We start from the raw sequence: 23,814 nt of genomic DNA, 5'->3' as shown, positions 1-23,814 counted from the left end.
TAGGTGCGGTGTGAGGAGACTCATGAGGTGACAGTGTTGGGGCGGCTGTGGTGGTGACTGGAGTAGTAGACACGAGTAGGTGCGGTGTGAGGGGACACATGAGGTGACAGTGTTGGGGCGGCTGTGGTTGTGACTGGAGTAGTAGACACGAGTAGGTGCAGTGTGAGGAGACACATGAGGTGACAGTGTTGGGGCGGCTCTGGTGGTGACTGGAGTAGTAGACACGAGTAGGTGCGGTGTGAGGAGACTCATGATATGACAGTGTTGGGGCGGCTCTGGTGGTGACTGGAGTAGTAGACACGAGTAGGTGCGGTGTGAGGAGACACATGAGGTGACAGTGTTGGGGCGGCTGTGGTGGTGACTGGAGTAGTAGACACGAGTAGGTGCGGTGTGAGGAGACCATGAGGTGACAGTGTTGGGGCGGCTCTGGTGGTGACTGGAGTAGTAGACACGAGTAGGTGCAGTGTGAGGAGACACATGAGGTGACAGTGTTGGGGCGGCTCTGGTGGTGACTGGAGTAGTAGACACGAGTAGGTGCGGTGTGAGGAGACACATGAGGTGACAGTGTTGGGGCGGCTCTGGTGGTGACTGGAGTAGTAGACACGAGTAGGTGCGGTGTGAGGAGACACATGAGGTGACAGTGTTGGGGCGGCTCTGGTGGTGACTGGAGTAGTAGACACGAGTAGGTGCGGTGTGAGGAGACACATGAGGTGACAGTGTTGGGGCGGCTGTGGTGGTGACTGGAGTAGTAGACACGAGTAGGTGCGGTGTGAGGGGACCCATGATATGACAGTGTTGGGGCGGCTGTGGTGGTGACTGGAGTAGCAGTACGAGTAGGTGCGGTGTGAGGGGACCCATGATATGACAGTGTTGGGGCGGCTCTGGTGGTGACTGGAGTAGTAGACACGAGTAGGTGCGGTGTGAGGAGACACATGAGGTGACAGTGTTGGGGCGGCTGTGGTGGTGACTGGAGTAGTAGACACGAGTAGGTGCGGTGTGAGGAGACTCATGAGGTGACAGTGTTGGGGCGGCTGTGGTGGTGACTGGAGTAGTAGACACGAGTAGGTGCGGTGTGAGGGGACCCATGATATGACAGTGTTGGGGCGGCTCTGGTGGTGACTGGAGTAGTAGACACGAGTAGGTGCGGTGTGAGGAGACCCATGATATGACAGTGTTGGGGCGGCTGTGGTGGTGACTGGAGTAGCAGTACGAGTAGGTGCGGTGTGAGGGGACCCATGATATGACAGTGTTGGGGCGGCTCTGGTGGTGACTGGAGTAGTAGACACGAGTAGGTGCAGTGTGAGGAGACATGAGGTGACAGTGTTGGGGCGGCTCTGGTGGTGACTGGAGTAGTAGACACGAGTAGGTGCGGTGTGAGGAGACACATGAGGTGACAGTGTTGGGGCGGCTGTGGTGGTGACTGGAGTAGTAGACACGAGTAGGTGCGGTGTGAGGAGACACATGAGGTGACAGTGTTGGGGCGGCTGTGGTGGTGACTGGAGTAGTAGACACGAGTAGGTGCGGTGTGAGGGGACCCATGATATGACAGTGTTGGGGCGGCTCTGGTGGTGACTGGAGTAGTAGACACGAGTAGGTGCGGTGTGAGGAGACTCATGAGGTGACAGTGTTGGGGCGGCTGTGGTGGTGACTGGAGTAGTAGACACGAGTAGGTGCGGTGTGAGGGGACCCATGATATGACAGTGTTGGGGCGGCTCTGGTGGTGACTGGAGTAGTAGACACGAGTAGGTGCGGTGTGAGGAGACTGTTATTATTCCGGGTGCGGACGCCTGATATTACGGCGGTGACTCAGTCTCGGCTCGGCCCTGGTTGTCACACACTGAGGATCTCCTGGAGATCAGCCCTGAGGAGCAGCCAGGGGCGGCCATGTTGATTTGTGGTCACATGACGCGTTCGAGACAAAAGCAGCCGATACACAGATCATTAGGAAATCTCATTTATATAAAACCTGTACAGGATAATTAGAGAAAGATTAATTACAGAGGGGGAGGGGCCTCATCCTGTCATTAACATCCAAAGATGGCCGCCAGCAATGGCTGATGGGAAAAAACACTGAATCACACACCGCAAAAGGGGTGAGGGAGACAACAACCACCATCATCATCACACAGAATATTAAGAGGAGGGGTGTAGTGTGTCAGTCAGAGCAGTGGATTATGGGTACTGGTCATGTGACCTCACACCACAACCGCAGTGGTGGTAGTTGTCTCCTGTGTCATCGGGGGAGGGGAATCCTCCATGCTTCCAAACGTCGAAGACGGTCTCAGGAGGGGCGTCCGCTCGTTGTCACTCTCCTCCTCCCCGCCGCGCTCACTGTCCCCCGCCTCCCGTCCGCCATCATCGGAGTCAGAGTCGTCTTCAGTGCGCAGGACGCGGTGCTTACAGATCGGGCAACTCCGCTTGGTCTTTGTCAGCCAGGGATCGATACAGCCGCAGTGATAGGCTGCCGGGAGAGACAAGGTGAGAACACCGCCCACCAGGGATTACCACCCACCGCCCACCAGGGACCCCCACACCCACCGCCCACCAGGGACCCCCACACCCACCGCCCACCAGGGACCCCCACACACACCGCCCACCAGGGACCCCCACACACACCGCCCACCAGGGACTACCACCCACACCGCCCACCAGGGACTACCACCCACCAGGGACTACCACCCACCGCCCACCAGGGACTACCACCCACCGCCCACCAGGGACCCCCACCCACCGCCCACCAGGGACCCCCACACACATCGCCCAACCAGGGACCCCCACACACACCGCCCACCAGGGACCCCCACACACACCGCTCACCAGGGACTCCCACACACACCGCTCACCAGGGACCTCCACACACACCGCCCACCAGGGACCCCCACACACACACCGCCCACCAGGGACCCCCACACACACACCGCCCACGAGGGACCCCCACACACACACCGCCCACGAGGGACCCCCACACACACACCGCCCACGAGGGACCCCCACACACACACCGCCCACCAGGGACCCCCACACACACCGCCCACCAGGGACCCCCACACACACCGCCCACCAGGGAACCCCACACACATCGTCCACCACTACATCTCCCACAATGCAGTGCAGCAGACCCATCATGTACACCCTACATCTCCCACAATGCAGTGCAGCAGACCCATCATGTACACCCTACATCTCCCACAATGCAGTGCAGCAGACCCATCATGTACACCCTACATCTCCCACAATACAGTGCAGCAGACCCATCATGTACACCCTACATCTCCCACAATGCAGTGCAGCAGACCCATCATGTACACCCTACATCTCCCACAATGCAGTGCAGCAGACCCATCATGTACACCCTACATCTCCCACAATGCAGTGCATCAGACCCATCATGTACACCCTACATATCCCACAATACAGTGCAGCAGACCCATCATGTACACCCTACATCTCCCACAATGCAGTGCAGCAGACCCATCATGTACACCCTACATCTCCCACAATACAGTGCAGCAGACCCATCATGTACACCCTACATCTCCCACAATACAGTGCAGCAGACCCATCATGTACACCCTACATCTCCCACAATGCAGTGCAGCAGACCCATCATGTACACCCTACATCTCCCACAATGCAGTGCAGCAGACCCATCATGTACACCCTACATCTCCCACAATACAGTGCAGCAGACCCATCATGCACACCCTACATCTCCCACAATACAGTGCAGCAGACCCATCATGCACACCCTACATCTCCCACAATGCAGTGCAGCAGACTCATCATGCACACCCTACATCTCCCACAATGCAGTGCAGCAGGCCCATCATGCACACCCTACATCTCCCACAATGCAGTGCAGCAGACCCGTCATGTACACCCTACATCTCCCACAATACAGTGCAGCAGACCCGTCATGTACACCCTACATCTTCCACAATACAGTGCAGCAGACCCGTCATGTACACCCTACATCTCCCACAATACAGTGCAGCAGACCCGTCATGTACACTCTACATCTCCCACAATGCAGTGCAGCAGACCCATCATGTACACCCTACATCTCCCACAATACAATGCAGCAGACCCATCATGTACACCCTACATCTCCCACAATACAGGGCAGCAGACCCATCGTGTACACCCTACATCTCCCACAATGCAGTGCAGAAGACCCATCGTGTACACCCTACATCTCCCACAATGCAGTGCAGCAGACCCATCATGTACACCCTACATCTCCCACAATGCAGTGCAGCAGACCCATCATGTACACCCTACATCTCCCACAATACAGTGCAGCAGACCCATCATGTACACCCTACATCTCCCACAATACAGTGCAGCAGACCCATCATGTACACCCTACATCTCCCACAATACAGTGCAGCAGACCCATCATGTACACCCTACATCTCCCACAATGCAGTGCAGCAGACCCATCATGTACACCCTACATCTCCCACAATGCAGTGCAGCAGACCCATCATGTACACCCTACATCTCCCACAATGCAGTGCAGCAGACCCATCATGTACACCCTACATCTCCCACAATACAGTGCAGCAGACCCATCATGTACACCCTACATCTCCCACAATGCAGTGCAGCAGACCCATCATGTACACCCTACATCTCCCACAATGCAGTGCAGCAGACCCATCATGTACACCCTACATCTCCCACAATGCAGTGCAGCAGACCCATCATGTACACCCTACATCTCCCACAATACAGTGCAGCAGACCCATCATGTACACCCTACATCTCCCACAATGCAGTGCAGCAGACCCATCATGTACACCCTACATCTCCCACAATGCAGTGCAGCAGACCCATCATGTACACCCTACATCTCCCACAATGCAGTGCAGCAGACCCATCATGTACACCCTACATCTCCCACAATGCAGTGCAGCAGACCCATCATGTACACCCTACATCTCCCACAATGCAGTGCAGCAGACCCATCATGTACACCCTACATCTCCCACAATGCAGTGCATCAGACCCATCATGTACACTCTACATATCCCACAATACAGTGCAGCAGACCCATCATGTACACCCTACATCTCCCACAATACAGTGCAGCAGACCCATCATTTACACCCTACATCTCCCACAATGCAGTGCAGCAGACCCATCATGTACACCCTACATCTCCCACAATACAGTGCAGCAGACCCATCATGTACACCCTACATCTCCCACAATACAGTGCAGCAGACCCATCATGTACACCCTACATCTCCCACAATGCAGTGCAGCAGACCCATCATGTACACCCTACATCTCCCACAATACAGTGCAGCAGACCCATCATGCACACCCTACATCTCCCACAATACAGTGCAGCAGACCCATCATGCACACCCTACATCTCCCACAATGCAGTGCAGCAGACTCATCATGCACACCCTACATCTCCCACAATGCAGTGCAGCAGGCCCATCATGCACACCCTACATCTCCCACAATGCAGTGCAGCAGACCCGTCATGTACACCCTACATCTCCCACAATGCAGTGCAGCAGACCCGTCATGTACACCCTACATCTCCCACAATACAGTGCAGCAGACCCATCATGTACACCCTACATCTCCCACAATGCAGTGCAGCAGACCCATCATGTACACCCTACATCTCCCACAATGCAGTGCAGCAGACCCATCATGTACACCCTACATCTCCCACAATACAGTGCAGCAGACCCATCATGTACACCCTACATCTCCCACAATACAGTGCAGCAGACCCATCATGTACACCCTACATCTCCCACAATGCAGTGCAGCAGACCCGTCATGTACACCCTACATCTCCCACAATACAGTGCAGCAGACCCATCATGTACACCCTACATCTCCCACAATGCAGTGCAGCAGACCCATCATGTACACCCTACATCTCCCACAATGCAGTGCAGCAGACCCATCATGTACACCCTACATCTCCCACAATGCAGTGCAGCAGACTCCTCACAGACTCACCATGTGAACAGGGAAGAACGCGCAGCTTGTCGCCCTCCTCGTACTCCTCCAGACAGATGGCGCACACGTCGTACTCGTCACCTGCCGATGTGTAAGATATATTGTGTTATAAAATGTCGGCAGATATAAATGACATCACTGCATCACATGACTCACCATGCATTATTATAAGATTGTGCAGTGAGCGCCATCTGTTGGTCGGCCCTGGTCACTGACTAAACATGGAGCTCACAGAGCGAAGAGCAGAAAATACCTGAGATAAGGATCTGGCCATCTACCTCGAGACGCCACCCATCCCCCGCCACGTACAACAGGACGGTATATCAGGTGACCTCGCCCTGTAGTCAGCGACCACCCTCTCCGCACACTCACCCTTCTTGAACTTGTGGATGGGGATTTTCTTCAGCTGATCCTTAGTCAGACGGTTCTTCCGCAGCTTCTTTCTGTGCTGCACACAGCGAATGATCTGTAAGGAAAGGGGCGGAGCAATGCAACATGAATCAGAGGGACTACAAGTCACAGCAATCCCCCACCTTATGGACAGAGATCATCCTTATAGACAATTCCACTGCTCAACAAAGAAATAATAAAGAGTCAATCGCTAAACATCAGACATGCGCAGACACAAGTCACATGATATGGGCGGAGACTGAATTATGTGACATTATCTGCCCCAGCCTGGGCCAAGATTTATAGGGGCTCTCCTGGCAAAAAAGATGTTACCCCTATCCAAAGGCAGCGCCAGACTGTCCGAAACCACAAAATATACTAAAAGGCAGAGCCAGACTGTCCGAAACCACAAAATATACTATACTGAAGACGGGGGGGGGGGAGCACCAGACTATACTATACTGAACACAGGGGGAGCACCAGACTATACTATACTGAACACAGGGGGAGCACCAGACTATACTATACTGAACATAGGGGAGCACCAGACTATACTATACTGAACACAGGGGGCAGCACCAGACTATACTATACTGAACACAGGGGAGCACCAGACTATACTATACTGAACACAGGGGAGCACCAGACTATACTATACTGAACACAGGGGAGCACCAGACTATACTATACTGAACACAGGGGGAGCACCAGACTATACTATACTGAACACAGGGGGCAGCACCAGACTATACTATACTGAACACAGGGGGCAGCACCAGACTATACTATACTGAACACGGGGGGAGCACCAGACTATACTATACTGAACACAGGGGGAGCACCAGACTATACTATACTGAACACAGGGGGAGCACCAGACTATACTATACTGAACATAGGGGAGCACCAGACTATACTATACTGAACACGGGGGGAGCACCAGACTATACTATACTGAACACAGGGGGAGCACCAGACTATACTATACTGAACACAGGGGAGCACCAGACTATACTATACTGAACACATGGAGCACCAGACTATACTATACTGAACACAGGGGGAGCACCAGACTATACTATACTGAACACAGGGGGCAGCACCAGACTATACTATACTGAACACAGGGGGCAGCACCAGACTATACTATACTGAACACAGGGGGCAGCACCAGACTATACTATACTGAACACAGGGGAGCACCAGACTATACTATACTGAACACAGGGGAGCACCAGACTATACTATACTGAACACAGGGGGCAGCACCAGACTATACTATACTGAACACAGGGGGCAGCACCAGACTATACTATACTGAACACAGGGGCAGCACCAGACTATACTATACTGAACACGGGGGAGCACCAGACTATACTATACTGAACACAGGGGAGCACCAGACTATACTATACTGAACACAGGGGGAGCACCAGACTATACTATACTGAACATAGGGGAGCACCAGACTATACTATACTGAACATAGGGGAGCACCAGACTATACTATACTGAACACGGGGGGAGCACCAGACTATACTATACTGAACACAGGGGGAGCACCAGACTATACTATACTGAACACAGGGGGAGCACCAGACTATACTATACTGAACACAGGGGGAGCACCAGACTATACTATACTGAACACAGGGGGAGCACCAGACTATACTATACTGAACACAGGGGGAGCACCAGACTATACAATACTGAACACGGGGGCAGCACCAGACTATACTATACTGAACACAGGGGAGCACCAGACTATACTATACTGAACACAGGGGCAGCACCAGACTATACTATACTGAACACGGGGGGAGCACCAGACTATACTATACTGAACACAGGGGAGCACCAGACTATACTATACTGAACACAGGGGAGCACCAGACTATACAATACTGAACACGGGGCAGCACCAGACTATACTATACTGAACACAGGGGGAGCACCAGACTATACTATACTGAACACAGGGGGAGCACCAGACTATACTATACTGAACACAGGGGGAGCACCAGACTATACTATACTGAACACAGGGGGAGCACCAGACTATACTATACTGAACACAGGGGGAGCACCAGACTATACAATACTGAACACAGGGGAGCACCAGACTATACTATACTGAACACAGGGGGAGCACCAGACTATACAATACTGAACACAGGGGAGCACCAGACTATACTATACTGAACACAGGGGAGCACCAGAATATACTATACTGAACACAGGGGAGCACCAGACTATACTATACTGAACACAGGGGGAGCACCAGACTATACTATACTGAACACAGGGGAGCACCAGACTATACTATACTGAACACAGGGGGAGCACCAGACTATACTATACTGAACACAGGGGAGCACCAGACTATACTATACTGAACACAGGGGGAGCACCAGACTATACTATACTGAACACAGGGGGAGCACCAGACTATACTATACTGAACACGGGGGCAGCACCAGACTATACTATACTGAACACGGGGGGAGCACCAGACTATACTATACTGAACACAGGGGGAGCACCAGACTATACTATACTGAACACAGGGGGAGCACCAGACTATACTATACTGAACACAGGGGGAGCACCAGACTATACTATACTGAACACAGGGGGCAGCACCAGACTATACTATACTGAACACAGGGGAGCACCAGACTATACTATACTGAACACAGGGGGAGCACCAGACTATACTATACTGAACACAGGGGGAGCACCAGACTATACTATACTGAACACAGGGGGAGCACCAGACTATACTATACTGAACACAGGGGAGCACCAGACTATACTATACTGAACATAGGGGCAGCACCAGACTATACTATACTGAACACAGGGGGAGCACCAGACTATACTATACTGAACATAGGGGAGCACCAGACTATACTATACTGAACACAGGGGAGCACCAGACTATACTATACTGAACACAGGGGAGCACCAGACTATACTATACTGAACATAGGGGAGCACCAGACTATACTATACTGAACACAGGGGAGCACCAGACTATACTATACTGAACACAGGGGAGCACCAGACTATTCAATACTGAACACGGGGCAGCACCAGACTATACTATACTGAACACAGGGGGAGCACCAGACTATACTATACTGAACACAGGGGGAGCACCAGACTATACTATACTGAACACAGGGGAGCACCAGACTATACTATACTGAACACAGGGGGAGCACCAGACTATACTATACTGAACACAGGGAGCACCAGACTATACTATACTGAACACAGGGGGAGCACCAGACTATACTATACTGAACACAGGGGAGCAACAGACTATACTATACTGAACACAGGGGGAGCACCAGACTATACTATACTGAACACAGGGGGAGCACCAGACTATACTATACTGAACACAGGGGAGCACCAGACTATACTATACTGAACACAGGGGGGAGCACCAGACTTACTATACTGACACAGGGGAGCAACAGACTATACTATACTGAACACAGGGGAGCACCAGACTATACTATACTGAACACAGGGGGGAGCACCAGACTATACTATACTGAACACAGGGGAGCACCAGACTATACTATACTGAACACAGGGGGAGCACCAGACTATACTATACTGAACACAGGAGCACCAGTCTATACTATACTGAACACAGGGGAGCACCAGACTATACTATACTGAACACAGGGGAGCACCAGACTATACTATACTGAACACAGGGGAGCACCAGACTATACTATACTGAACACATGGAGCACCAGACTATACTATACTGAACACAGGGGGAGCACCAGACTATACTATACTGAACACAGGGGGAGCACCAGACTATACTATACTGAACACAGGGGAGCACCAGACTATACTATACTGAACACAGGGGAGCACCAGACTATACTATACTGAACACAGGGGAGCACCAGACTATACTATACTGAACACAGGGGGAGCACCAGACTATACTATACTGAACACAGGGAGCACCAGTCTATACTATACTGAACACAGGGGAGCACCAGACTATACTATACTGAACACAGGGGAGCACCAGACTATACTATACTGAACACAGGGGAGCACCAGACTATACTATACTGAACACATGGAGCACCAGACTATACTATACTGAACACAGGGGGAGCACCAGACTATACTATACTGAACACAGGGGGGGAGCACCAAGACTATACTATACTGAACACAGGGGAGCACCAGACCTATACTATACTGAACACAGGGGAGCACCAGACTATACTATACTGAACACATGGAGCACCAGACTATACTATACTGAACACAGGGGGAGCACCAGACTATACTATACTGAACACAGGGGGAGCACCAGACTATACTATACTGAACACAGGGGGAGCACCAGACTATACTATACTGAACACAGGGGCAGCACCAGACTATACTATACTGAACACAGGGGGAGCACCAGACTATACTATACTGAACACAGGGGGAGCACCAGACTATACTATACTGAACACAGGGGAGCACCAGACTATACTATACTGAACACAGGGGCAGCACCAGACTATACTATACTGAACACAGGGGAGCACCAGACTATACTATACTGAAGACGGGGGGGAAGCACCAGACTATACTATACTGAACACAGGGGGAGCACCAGACTATACTATACTGAACATAGGGGAGCACCAGACTATACTATACTGAACACAGGGGGAGCACCAGACTATACTATACTGAACACAGGGGGAGCACCAGACTATACTATACTGAACATAGGGGAGCACCAGACTATACTATACTGAACATAGGGGAGCACCAGACTATACTATACTGAACACAGGGGAGCACCAGACTATACTATACTGAACACAAGGGGGAGCACCAGACTATACTATACTGAACACAGGGGGAGCACCAGACTATACTATACTGAACCACGAGGGGAGCACCAGACTATACTATACTGAACATAGGGGGAGCACCAGACTATACTATACTGAACATAGGGGGAGCACCAGACTATACTATACTGAACACAGGGGAGCACCAGACTATACTATACTGAACACAGGGAGCACCAGACTATACTATACTGAACACAGGGGAGCACCAGACTATACTATACTGAACACAGGAGAGCACCAGACTATACTATACTGAACACAGGGGGAGCACCAGACTATACTATACTGAACACAGGGGTGAGCACCAGACTATACTATACTGAACACAGGGGGAGCACCAGACTATACTATACTGAACACAGGGGAGCACCAGACTATACTATACTGAACACAGGGGGAGCACCAGACTATACTATACTGAACACAGGGAGCACCAGACTATACTATACTGAACATAGGGGAGCACCAGACTATACTATACTGAACATAGGGGAGCACCAGACTATACTATACTGAACACAGGGGGAGCACCAGACTATACTATACTGAACACAGGGGAGCAACAGACTATACTATACTGAACACAGGGAGCACCAGACTATACTATACTGAACACAGGGGGCAGCACCAGACTATACTATACTGAACACAGGGGGAGCACCAGACTATACTATACTGAACATAGGGGAGCACCAGACTATACTATACTGAACATAGGGGAGCACCAGACTATACTATACTGAACACGGGGGGGGGAGCACCAGACTATACTATACTGAACACGGGGGGGGAGCACCAGAGTACTCACCATTACGGTGCACATGACGATGATGATAATCACCACCACAATGATGAAAGGGATGAAGTAATAACCGATATTAAAGGGATATTCCGGGAGCAGTAAGACATGAGTGCTGCAGAGAGAGGGAGAAGAGTCAGACCGGGGGCCGGAGAGGACAACCCCACCCGGGCACCAAGACTTACTTGTTATAAAAGGTGAACTTCTCTGACAGATTCTTTCCAGAGCTCGCTCCTGTGAACACTGAGGGAATGATGATCTCATCGCGGATGTGCACTGCGGAGGAGGACACAGAGAAGAGGAGAGTGAGGAACCTCAGGAGAGAGAGGAGAGAGGGACCTCAGGGGAGAGAGAGAGGAGAGAGGGACCTCAGGAGACAGAGGAGAGAGGTAGTGAGGAACCTCAGGAGACAGAGGAGACGGAGGAGAGAGGGAGTGAGGAACCTCAGGAGACAGAGGAGAGAGGGAGTGAGGGACCTCAGGAGACAGAGGAGAGAGGGAGAGAGGAACCTCAGGAGAGAGAGGAGACGGAGGAGAAAGGGAGTGAGGAACCTCAGGAGACAGAGGAGAGAGGGAGAGAGGAACCTCAGGAGAGAGAGGAGAGAGGGAGTGAGGTACCTCAGGAGACAGAGGAGAAAGGGAGAGAGGAACCTCAGGAGACAGAGGAGAGAGGGAGTGAGGAACCTCAGGAGACAGAGGAGAGAGGGAGAGAGGAACCTCAGGAGACAGAGGAGAGAGGGAGTGAGGAACCTCAGGAGACAGAGGAGAGAGGGAGTGAGGTACCTCAGGAGAGAGAGGAGAAAGGGAGTGAGGAACCAGAGGAGACAGAGAAGAGAGGGAGTGAGGAACCTCAGGAGACAGAGGAGAGAGGGAGAGAGGAACCTCAGGAGACAGAGGAGAGAGGGAGTGAGGAACCTCAGGAGACAGAGGAGAGAGGGAGAGAGGAACCTCAGGAGACAGAGGAGAGAGGGAGTGAGGAACCTCAGGAGACAGAGGAGAGAGGGAGTGAGGTACCTCAGGAGAGAGAGGAGAGAGGGAGTGAGGAACCTCAGGAGACAGAGGAGAAAGGGAGTGAGGAACCAGAGGAGACAGAGGAGAGAGGGAGTGAGGAACCTCAGGAGACAGAGGAGAGAGGGAGAGAGGAACCTCAGGAGACAGAGGAGAGAGGGAGTGAGGAACCAGAGGAGAGAGGGAGTGAGGAACCAGAGGAGAGAGGGAGTGAGGAACCTCAGGAGACAGAGGAGAGAGGGAGTGAGGAACCAGAGGAGAGAGGGAGCGAGGAACCTCAGGAGACAGAGGAGAGAGGGAGTGAGGAACCTCAGGAGACAGAGGAGAGAGGGAGTGAGGAACCTCAGGAGAGAGGGAGCGAGGAACCAGAGGAGAGAGGAACCATAGGAGAGAGGGAGTGAGGAACCTCAGGAGACAGAGGAGAGAGGGAGTGAGGAACCTCAGGAGACAGAGGAGAGAGGGAGTGAGGAACCTCAGGAGAGAGGGAGCGAGGAACCAGAGGAGAGAGGAACCAGAGGAGAGAGGGAGTGAGGAACCTCAGGAGACAGAGGAGAGAGGGAGTGGGGAACTAGAAGACACAGAGGAGAGAGGGAGTGAGGAACCTGAGGAGACAGAGGAGAGAGGGAGTGAGGAACCTGAGGAGACAGAGGAGAGAGGGAGTGAGGAACCTCAGGAGACAGAGGAGAGAGGGAGTGAGGAACCTCAGGAACCAGAGGAGAGAGGGAGTGAGGAACCTCAGGAACCAGAGGAGAGAGGGAGTGAGGAACCTCAGGAACCAGAGGAGAGAGGGAGTGAGGAACCTCAGGAACCAGAGGAGAGAGGGAGTGAGGAACCTGAGGAGACAGAGGAGAGAGGGAGTGAGGAACCTGAGGAGACAGAGAAGAGAGGGAGTGAGGAACCTTAGGAGACAGAAAAGAGAGGGAGTGAGGAGAGAGGGAGTGAGGAACCTCTGGAGACAGAGGAGAGAGGGAGTGAGGAACCTCAGGAGACAGAGGAGAGAGGGAGTGAGGATCCTCAGGAGACAGAGGAGAGAGAGAGTGAGGAACCAAAGGAGACAGATGAGAGAGGGAGTGAGGAACCAGAGGAGAGAGGGAGTGAGGAACCTCAGGAGACAGAGGAGAGAGGGAGTGAGGAACCTGAGGAGACAGAGGAGAGAGGGAGTGAGGAACCTCAGGAGACAGAGGAGAGAGGGAGTGAGGAACCTCAGGAGACAGAGGAGAGAGGGAGTGAGGAACCTTAGGAGACAGAGGAGAGAGGGAGTGAGGAACCTTAGGAGACAGAGGAGAGAGGGAGTGAGGAACCTCAGGAGACAGAGGAGAGAGGGAGTGAGGAACCTCAGGAGACAGAGGAGACGGAGGAGAGAGGGAGTGAGGAACCTCAGGAGACAGAGGAGAGAGGGAGTGAGGAGGAGACAGAGGAGAGAGGAGGAGACAGAGGAGTGAGGAGGAGACAGAGGAGTGAGGAGGAGACAGAGGAGTGAGGAGGAGTGAGGAGGAGACAGAGGAGTGAGGAGGAGACAGAGGAGTGAGGAGGAGTGAGGAGGAGACAGAGGAGTGAGGAGGAGACCTTTCACTCACCATCGTTCCAGGCCATATTCAACAATGCATCCGAATCCACATTATAAACTATAACAGCGTCATATCCCGACTGCTGAGCATGTAGGACCTGGAGAACAAGAAAAACATTATCTCCCTGCAGGAGGAGGGGCAGGCTCATAGCTCCTCCTATCTGTATCACCCTGCAGGAGGAGGGGCAGGCTCATAGCTCCTCCTATCTGTATCACCCTGCAGGAGGAGGGGCAGGCTCATAGCTCCTCCTATCTGTATCACCCTGCAGGAGGAGGGGCAGGCTCATAGCTCCTCCTATCTGTATCCCCCTGCAGGAGGAGGGGCCGGCTCATAGCTCCTCCTATCTGTATCCCCCTGCAGGAGGAGGGGCCGGCTCATAGCTCCTCCTATCTGTATCACCCTGCAGAGGGTGGGGCAGGCTCATAGCTCCTCCTATCTGTATCATCCTGCAGGAGGAGGGGCCGGCTCATAGCTCCTCCTATCTGTATCACCCTGCAGGAGGAGGGGCCGGCTCATAGCTCCTCCTATCTGTATCACCCTGCAGAGGGTGGGGCAGGCTCATAGCTCCTCCTATCTGTATCACCCTGCAGGAGGAGGGGCAGGCTCATAGCTCCTCCCATCTGTATCACCCTGCAGGAGGAGGGGCAGGCTCATAGCTCCTCCCATCTGTATCACCCTGCAGGAGGAGGGGCAGGCTCATAGCTCCTCCCATCTGTATCACCCTGCAGGAGGAGGGGCAGGTTCATAGCTCCTCCTATCTGTATCACCCTGCAGGAGGGGGGGCAGGCTCATAGCTCCTGTTTTACCCTGAAGGGGGCGGGGCCGACTCACCTTGATATCAAAGTTGCATTCAAATCTGCGAATGAGAGCGATGAAGAGGGTGGAGTTGTCTCTTACGGGTGGAGGGGCGATGGGTGAGCAGGCGGTCTCTGGTTGAGCGTGGATGATATGACCCTGAGGGAGAAATAAAGTCCATGAAATTCTATTTGTTGGTGATTAATCTGGGCGCTGCCATTACAGCTCCCGCCGAGGACGCCACTCCTCCCGCCGAGGACGCCACTCCTCCCGCCGAGGACGCCACTCCTCCCGCCGAGGACGCCACTCCTCCCGCCGAGGACGCCACGTATCTGGTGTACAGCGCAGCACTTACCCTCAGTCCATCCAGGGACAATGGAAAACCGAACTGGGCAGGAAGGTCCGGGAAGTCCTCCATCTCCGTCCTATTTATATCTGAGTACTGAGAGAAGACACAGAGCTGTAATAACATTATAATGTATCCCCACAACCTGTATACTATAGAATAGTCTCTCTCTACCAGAGAGCCTCCAGCTGTTGCAAAACTACAACTCCCAGTATGCCCAGACAGCCAAAGGCTGGGAGTTGTAGTTTTTCAACAGCTGGAGGCCCCCTCTTTGGAAAACACTGCCACAGTATCTGCGCTGAGGGTTTGTTATAATCTGAAGAATCCATTAGGAGGTATTCATATTAGCAGCACAACAAACTGACAGCAAGCAGAGATCTTTTAAATGGAGACCAAGTCTATTATAACATGGCGGGATGGAGCGGACCCCAGAGATCACTGCGCAGCCCAAGGATATATTATATGATGTGTGGAGGAAGAGTCCAACGACCGATACAAAGTGCCGAATGTCAGCTGTGATAAATACCGGTCAGGAAAACAAGTGAGCAACATGCAGCTGAAATACTCTGCGCTGCAGGAAATGTTTAATATATGATTGACTGTATTACTGTATAAATAGTGAGATGTCAGAGATGTTAAAGGGGTACTCCGGTGGAAAATCAACTGGTGCCAGAAAGTTAAACATATTTGTAAATTATTTCTATTAAAAAATCTTAATCCTTCCAGTATTTATTAGCTGAATACTACAGAGGAAATTCTTTTCTCTTTGGAATGCTCTCTGATGACATCACGACCACAGTTCTCTCTGCTGACGTTATTATAATAATAACACTTTATTTATTGTTGTCCTTAGTGGGATTTGAACCCAAGTCACCAGCATTGCAAGGCAGCAGTGCTAACCACTGAGCCACCATGCTGCCCTTAGCATACATCTGCTATGCACGGTTGCTAAAATGGACAGAGATGTCAGCAGAGAGCACTGTGCTCGTGATGTCATCAGTGTTCCAAAAAGAAAGGAATTTCATCTGTAGCATTCAGCAGCTAATAAGTCCTGGGAGGATTAAGATTTTTTAATAGAAGTAATTTACAAATATGTTACGTTTTTTCCCCCTCGCCCTATTAAAGCCATAACTACCTACTATAAGGATATTCTCCGAACCCAAAAAAATAATTTATATATATATATTAAGGGAAGTGAAATTGAAATAGTAAAAGATAATTTAGCAGATTTGGTGGTTTTTCTTTTCTGCGCCATTTACCTTGTGGTCAGATAACATGTTAGTTTTATACTTTAGGCGCCTGATTACAGCGATACCAGATTTGTATCGTTTACGTCACGTTTTACTAATTTTTTTAATTGCCATTTTTTTAACCCCTGTAGCTTTATTTTTTTCCGCATACCAGGCTGTATGAGGGCTCATTTTTTGCGCCATAATCTGTTTTTTGTATCGGTAACATTTTGGTATTGATCTGACTTTTTAATCGCTTTTTAACTTTTTTTTCTGGGATATTATAAAAATTGCAATTCTGTGATTTGGTATTTTTTTTACATTTACCGTACGGGATACATAATGTTATATTTTAATAGGTTGTACAATTACGCACGAAGCGATAACGAATATGTTTATTTTTATTATGTTTACGTGTTTTTATATAGGAAAAGGGGGGTGATTTGAACTTTTTACATGGAAGAGGTTAAAGGGAACCAATCATCAGATTTTACCCTATATAATGCTTGGCAAAGAGTTATATAGGGTAAAATCTTTATTTTCCCCATTCCCGGGGGACGCTCCTGCCCCCAGAGATGGTGAAGATATGAAGTTATAAACCAGTCACCTCCGCCACTGTAAGTAGTCACCTGGGCGGGAGCTCTTCTCATCTACTCCCGTTCTTCGTCCGGCAGCGACGCCCCCTCCGCTTGATTGATGGGCAGCGTCATTGTTCCGCTCACTGAACAGATGGAGCAGAACGATGACGCGGCCCATCAATCAAGCGGAGGGGGCGTCGCTGCCGGACGAAGAACGGGAGTAGATGAGAAGAGCTCCCGCCCAGGTGACTACTTACGGCAGCGGCGGAGGTGACTAGTTTATAACTTCATATCTTCACCATCTCTGGGGGCAGGAGCGTCCCCCGGGAATGGGGAAAATAAAGATTTTACCCTATATAAACGCTTTGCCAAGCGTTATATAGGTAAAATCTGATGATTGGTTCTCTTTAATGCAGCGGTCTTCAAACTGTGGCCCTCCAGATGTTGCAAAACTACAACTCCCAGCATGCCCGGACAGCCAACGGCTGTCCTGGCATGCTGGGAATTGTAGTTTTGTAACATCTGGAGGGGCACAGTTTGAAGACCTCTGGGTTAATGTGTGTCTTTCAAACTTTTATTAAAACTTTTTTTTATTTTTTTTTACACTTTATTACACTTATAGGAGGAATCATTCGATTCCTCAGACAGATGAATAGATTCTATTGAACTCCATTGATCTGTGCGCTCTGTGATCCATTGATAGAGCCTGGTCCAGCCAGGATCTATCAATGTCAGAGCGGGACAGGAGGAAGCAGAGGTAAGTCCTCCGGCTACCTCTATAGTGGATCGCCCCCCTGCGATCACGCTGCGGGGGGGGGGGGGGGGGGAGTGTTGGGGGGGGGGGGGGGGGAGTGTTGGGGGGGGGGGGGGGGGGGGGAGTGTTGGGGGGGGGGGCGATCCACCCCACTAGCCCACCAGGGAGCGTTCACATCTCCCTTTAGACGCCGCTATCAGCTTTGACAGCGGCGATCTAAAGGGTTAATAGCCAGCCGCGGCGATCGCCGCATGCTGGCTATTAGCGGCGGCTTCCGGCTACTGAGAACAGCCGGGGGCTGCAGAGTATGGAGCGGGCAGGAGTCCGGAGCCCGCTCCATACTCCCCTGTGAGCGCCGCATACAGTCTCCCCGTGCAGACCTGCGTCCTCTGTCTTCGCTCCCCGCACGTCTGCACGGACCCCCCCTCATCTCCCCCGCACGTCTGCAGAGCAAGAAGCCACGCCCCCTCATCTCCCCCGCACGTCTGCAGAGCAAGAAGCCACGCCCCCTCATCTCCCCCGCACGTCTGCAGAGCAAGAAGCCACGCCCCCTCATCTCCCCCGCACGTCTGCAGAGCAAGAAGCCACGCCCCCTCATCTCCCCCGCACGTCTGCAGAGCAAGAAGCCACGCCCCCTCATCTCCCCCGCACGTCTGCAGAGCAAGAAGCCACGCCCCCTCATCTCCCCCGCACGTCTGCAGAGCAAGAAGCCACGCCCCTCATCTCCCCCGCACGTCTGCAGAGCAGGGGAGAGAAGACACATACACAGCTTCTCATCTCCCCTGCTTCGGAGGACACAGGCTGCAGAGTACGGAGCGGGCAGGAGTCGGGAGCCGCTCCATACAGACTGCAGGTCGCCGCCGCACTTGTCAGGTCCGGCCCTGCTTGCCCGAAGCCGGGATAAGGGCCGGACAAATTCACCTGCCCGGCGCCCAAAACTGCTAGTCCCTGCTAGTGTGTCTGTATTTATATATTATATAACTACAGACACACTAATATATACAGTCATGGCCGTAAATGTTGGCGCCCCTGACATTTTTTCCATAAAATGAAGTATTTCTCACAGGAAAGGATTGCAGTAACACATGTTTTGCTATACACATGTTTATTCCCTATATATATATATATATATATATATATATATAGATAGATATAGATCTCCTCTCCTCTGTATATATATATATATATATATAGATATAGATCTCCTCTCCTCTGTGTATATATATAAATCTCCTCTCCTCTGTATATATATATATATAGATCTCCTCTCCTCTGTATATATATATATATAGATCTCCTCTCCTCTGTATATATATATATATATATATATATAGATAGATAGATAGATATAGATCTCCTCTCCTCTTTCTATATATATAAATCTCCTCTCCTCTGTATATATATATAGATCTCCTCTCCTCTGTATATATATATATAGATCTCCTCTCCTCTGTATATATATATATATATATATATATAGATATAGATCTCCTCTCCTCTGTGTATATATATATAAATCTCCTCTCCTCTGTATATATATATATATAGATCTCCTCTCCTCTGTATATATATATATATAGATCTCCTCTCCTCTGTATATATATATAAATCTCCTCTCCTCTGTGTATATATATATATATATATATATATATATATAGAGAGAGATCTCCTCTCCTCTGTATATATATATATTGCAGTAACACAGGTTTTGCTATACACATGTTTATTCCCTTTGTGTATATATATATATATAGATCTCCTCTCCTCTGTATATATATATATAGATCTCCTCTCCTCTGTATATATATATATAGATCTCCTCTCCTCTGTATATATATATATATATATATATATTGCAGTAACACAGGTTTTGCTATACACATGTTTATTCCCTTTGTGTATTGGAACTAAACCAAAAAAGGAGGAAAAAAAGCAAATCGGACATAATGGCGCTCATTTACTAAAGTGAATCCGACAGTTTTTGTCGGCTCGTGCGCCCAAATTTGTGTCGCGCGGCACGTGCGACACTTCCGGCTGCAGGAAAACCCCGACAAAATCAATCTTCACTCGGAGTGTTTTTTCAAACCTACAAAATGGCCGTGTTTGCCAGAAAAAGGGGCGTGGTCCCGACAAAAGGAAAAAAAAAAAAAACACTCCGAGTTTGTGAAATATCTCTCCAGGAAAGTGGAGATTTTGTGGACAAAAAACCCCTACACCTCAGAGCGGTCGGGAAAGGTGAGATAGTGCAGGGTTTTGTTTCTTTGGATGTTCTCCTGCATTGCTTTCATCTTTTTAAACCTTTTTTTGCTCTTTTTTATTTTTTATGTATAGTTATGACATATGTTGTACACTTTATATAGGCCTCAGATTTATCAAACTGTGTGAGAGGAAAAGTGGAGGGATTTCCCCGCAGCAACCAATCACAGCTCAGCTTTCACTTTACCAGAGCTCTTTAGCTGAGCTGTGATTGGTTGCCGTGGAAATATCCCTCCACTTTTCCTCTCACACAGTTTGATAAATCTGAGGCCTAGAAGACTTCTTTATATCTTTACTTCTATGTTGCTCAAACAGATTTCACATTAAACAAATATTTTATATTTGGCAAAGGCCATATACTGACTGGCCCTCAAGCACTTGTTAAAGGGGTCCTCCGGTGCTTAGACATCTTATCCCCTTATCCAAAGGATAGAGGATAAGATGCCTGATCGCAGGAGTCCCGCCGCTGGGGACCCCCGTTATCTTGCACGCGGCACCCCGTTAGTAAACAGTCCCCGGAGCGTGTTCGGTCCGGGTCTGATTACGGGCGACTACAGGGCCGCCGGCGTGTGACGTCACGCCTTCGCCCCCGTGTGACGTCACGCCTCCGCCCCTCAATGCAAGCCTATCACGCCCCCTCCCGTAGTCGCCGGTAATCAGTCCCGGAGCGATCACGCTCCGGGCACTGATTACAAACGGGGGGGCCGCGTGCATGATCACGGGGGTCCCCAGCTGCGGGACTCCCGCGATCAGGCATCTTATCCCCTATCCTATGGATAGGGGATAAGATGTGTAAGCACCGGAGGACCCCTTTAACAATTTTTGAAAACAGGTAAGTTATGAAGAGCATTACATTTCATCATGTCACAAGGCTCCCTATTAACACTTTGTCAGCCATTTGCTGTTCTGTTGTTAAATTATTGCAATATCAAAATGTTTTCTCCACATTTATTTTTATTTTTTGCTATTAAAGGGGTACTCCGCCCCTAGACATCTTATCCCCTATCCAAAAGGATAGGGGATAAGATGTCAGATCACCGCGGTCCTGCTGCTGGGGACTCCCGGGGATCGCTGCTGCGGCACCCTGCTATCATTACTGCACAGAGCGAGATCGCTCCGCACGTAATGACGGGCAATACAGGGGCCGGAGCATTGTTACGTCACGGCTCCGCCCCCTCGTGACGTCACGGCCCGTCCCCGTCAATACAAGTATATGGGAGGGGGGCGTGGCGGTCGTCACGCCCCCTGCCATAGACTTGCATTAAGGGGACGGGCTGTGATGTCATGAGGGGCGGAGCCATGATGTCACACAGCTCCGTCCCCCGCATCGCCCGTCATTACGTGCGGAGCGATCTCGCTCTGTGCAGTAATGATAGCGGGGTGCTGCAGCAGTGATCCCCGGGGTCCTTTGGATAGGGGATAAGATGCCAGGGGCGGAGTACCCCTTTAAATAATTATTTTTATTTTAACCAAAAAAAATCAATGACAAACTTTAGTATTGTCCAAAAATTTAACCCACCAGACCAGTGGTCCTCAAACTGTGTCCCTCCAGATGTTGCAAAACTACAACTCCCAGCATGCCTGGACAGCCAACGGCTGTCCAGGCATGCTGGGAATTGTAGTTTTGCAACATCTGGAGGGCCACAGTTTGGGGACCACTGCACTAGACCATGTTTGACCTTTTTTTTCCCCCAAACATTTTGGCCTACTTCATTTTTCTATTATCCAAAAAAGGTTTGCGCTCTTTGCTGCCGTACAGCCTGAGGTGCTTGATCCACTTCTTGATTAGCTACAGTAGCTGTGATGTCTCTTGTCAGACATGTGATGTTTTTGGGCTACATTATGTAACATACAGCCTGAGGTGCTTGATCCACTTCTTGATTAGCTACAGTAGCTGTGATCTCTCTCGTCAGGCATGTGATGTTTTTGGGCTACATTATGTAACATACAGCCTGAGGTGCTTGATCCACTTCTTGATTAGCTACAGTAGCTGTGATGTCTCTTGTCAGACATGTGATGTTTTTGGGCTACATTATGTAACATACAGCCTGCAATCACAATGTCACATACAATTGGGGGTTTATATAACAATGCCGTCATGGCATCTCTATCCATTACTCACAGCACTGAAGGGTCTGAGTCTTCTTCCCTCACTGGGTTTTGTGTGAGTGGATTTTTGGTTTTTTTTTTTTTTTTTACTCCAAGTACATGCGACACTTTCAGGAAACCCGTGCGACACATTTCCAAACCCGTGCGCCAAAAAAAAAAAAAAGGGTCGGGCAACAGATTAGTAAATATGGAGATTTTGCTGCGAAAACAACTCAGAGATTAAACCGACACTCTTAGTAAATGAGGGCCAATGTCACCAAACTCCAAAAATGGGCTGGACAAAATTATTGCCATCCATAATTTAATATTTGGTTGCACACCCTTTGGAAAAAATAAGAGAAATCAGTGTCTTCCTATAAGCATCAATAAGCTTCTTACACCTCTCAGCCGGAATGTTGGACCACTCTTCCTATAACCATCAATAAGCTTCTTACACCTCTCAGCCGGAATGTTGGACCACTCTTCCTATAAGCATCAATAAGCTTCTTACACCTCTCAGCCGGAATGTTGGACCACTCTTCCTATAACCATCAATAAGCTTCTTACACCTCTCGGCCGGAATGTTGGACCACTCTTCCTATAAGCATCAATAAGCTTCTTACACCTCTCAGCCGGAATGTTGGACCACTCTTCCTATAAGCATCAATAAGCTTCTTACATCTCTCAGCCGGAATGTTGGACCACTCTTCCTATAAGCATCAATAAGCTTCTTACACCTCTCAGCCGGAATGTTGGACCACTCTTCCTATAAGCATCAATAAGCTTCTTACACCTCTCGGCCGGAATGTTGGACCACTCTTCCTATAATCATCAATAAGCTTCTTACACCTCTCAGCCGGAATGTTGGACTACTCTTCCTATAAGCATCAATAAGCTTCTTACAACTCTAAGCCGGAATGTTGGACCACTCTTCCTATAACCATCAATAAGCTTCTTACACCTCTCAGCCGGAATGTTGGACCACTCTTCCTATAACCATCAATAAGCTTCTTACACCTCTCAGCCGGAATGTTGGACCACTCTTCCCTTACAAACGGCTCCCGGTCTCTTATTGGACGGCGCCTTTTCCCAACAGTAATTATAAG

General features: G+C 50.3%; 1 protein-coding gene across 1 annotated transcript in view; it reads right to left on the bottom strand.

Annotated features, from left to right (window-relative positions):
* Positions 1-1,938: 1,938 nt before the first annotated feature.
* LOC130311706 (E3 ubiquitin-protein ligase RNF13-like) overlaps positions 1,939-23,814 on the bottom strand; it is a 38,386-nt gene continuing 16,510 nt past the window's right edge. Inside the window, exons 3-10 of the mRNA XM_056552505.1 lie at positions 15,813-15,899; positions 15,494-15,616; positions 14,672-14,759; positions 12,273-12,363; positions 12,097-12,202; positions 6,367-6,460; positions 5,995-6,075; positions 1,939-2,461 (exon numbers count right to left, since the gene is read on the bottom strand). Of these exons, the coding sequence (XP_056408480.1) occupies positions 2,196-2,461; positions 5,995-6,075; positions 6,367-6,460; positions 12,097-12,202; positions 12,273-12,363; positions 14,672-14,759; positions 15,494-15,616; positions 15,813-15,899 (936 nt within the window). The 3' untranslated portion in view covers positions 1,939-2,195. The remainder of the gene's footprint in view (positions 2,462-5,994; positions 6,076-6,366; positions 6,461-12,096; positions 12,203-12,272; positions 12,364-14,671; positions 14,760-15,493; positions 15,617-15,812; positions 15,900-23,814) is intronic.

Source organism: Hyla sarda, unplaced genomic scaffold, assembly GCF_029499605.1.
Source record: "Hyla sarda isolate aHylSar1 unplaced genomic scaffold, aHylSar1.hap1 scaffold_166, whole genome shotgun sequence".
Classification (NCBI taxonomy): domain Eukaryota; kingdom Metazoa; phylum Chordata; class Amphibia; order Anura; family Hylidae; genus Hyla; species Hyla sarda.
This window is presented reverse-complemented; position numbering and strand designations above follow the sequence as displayed.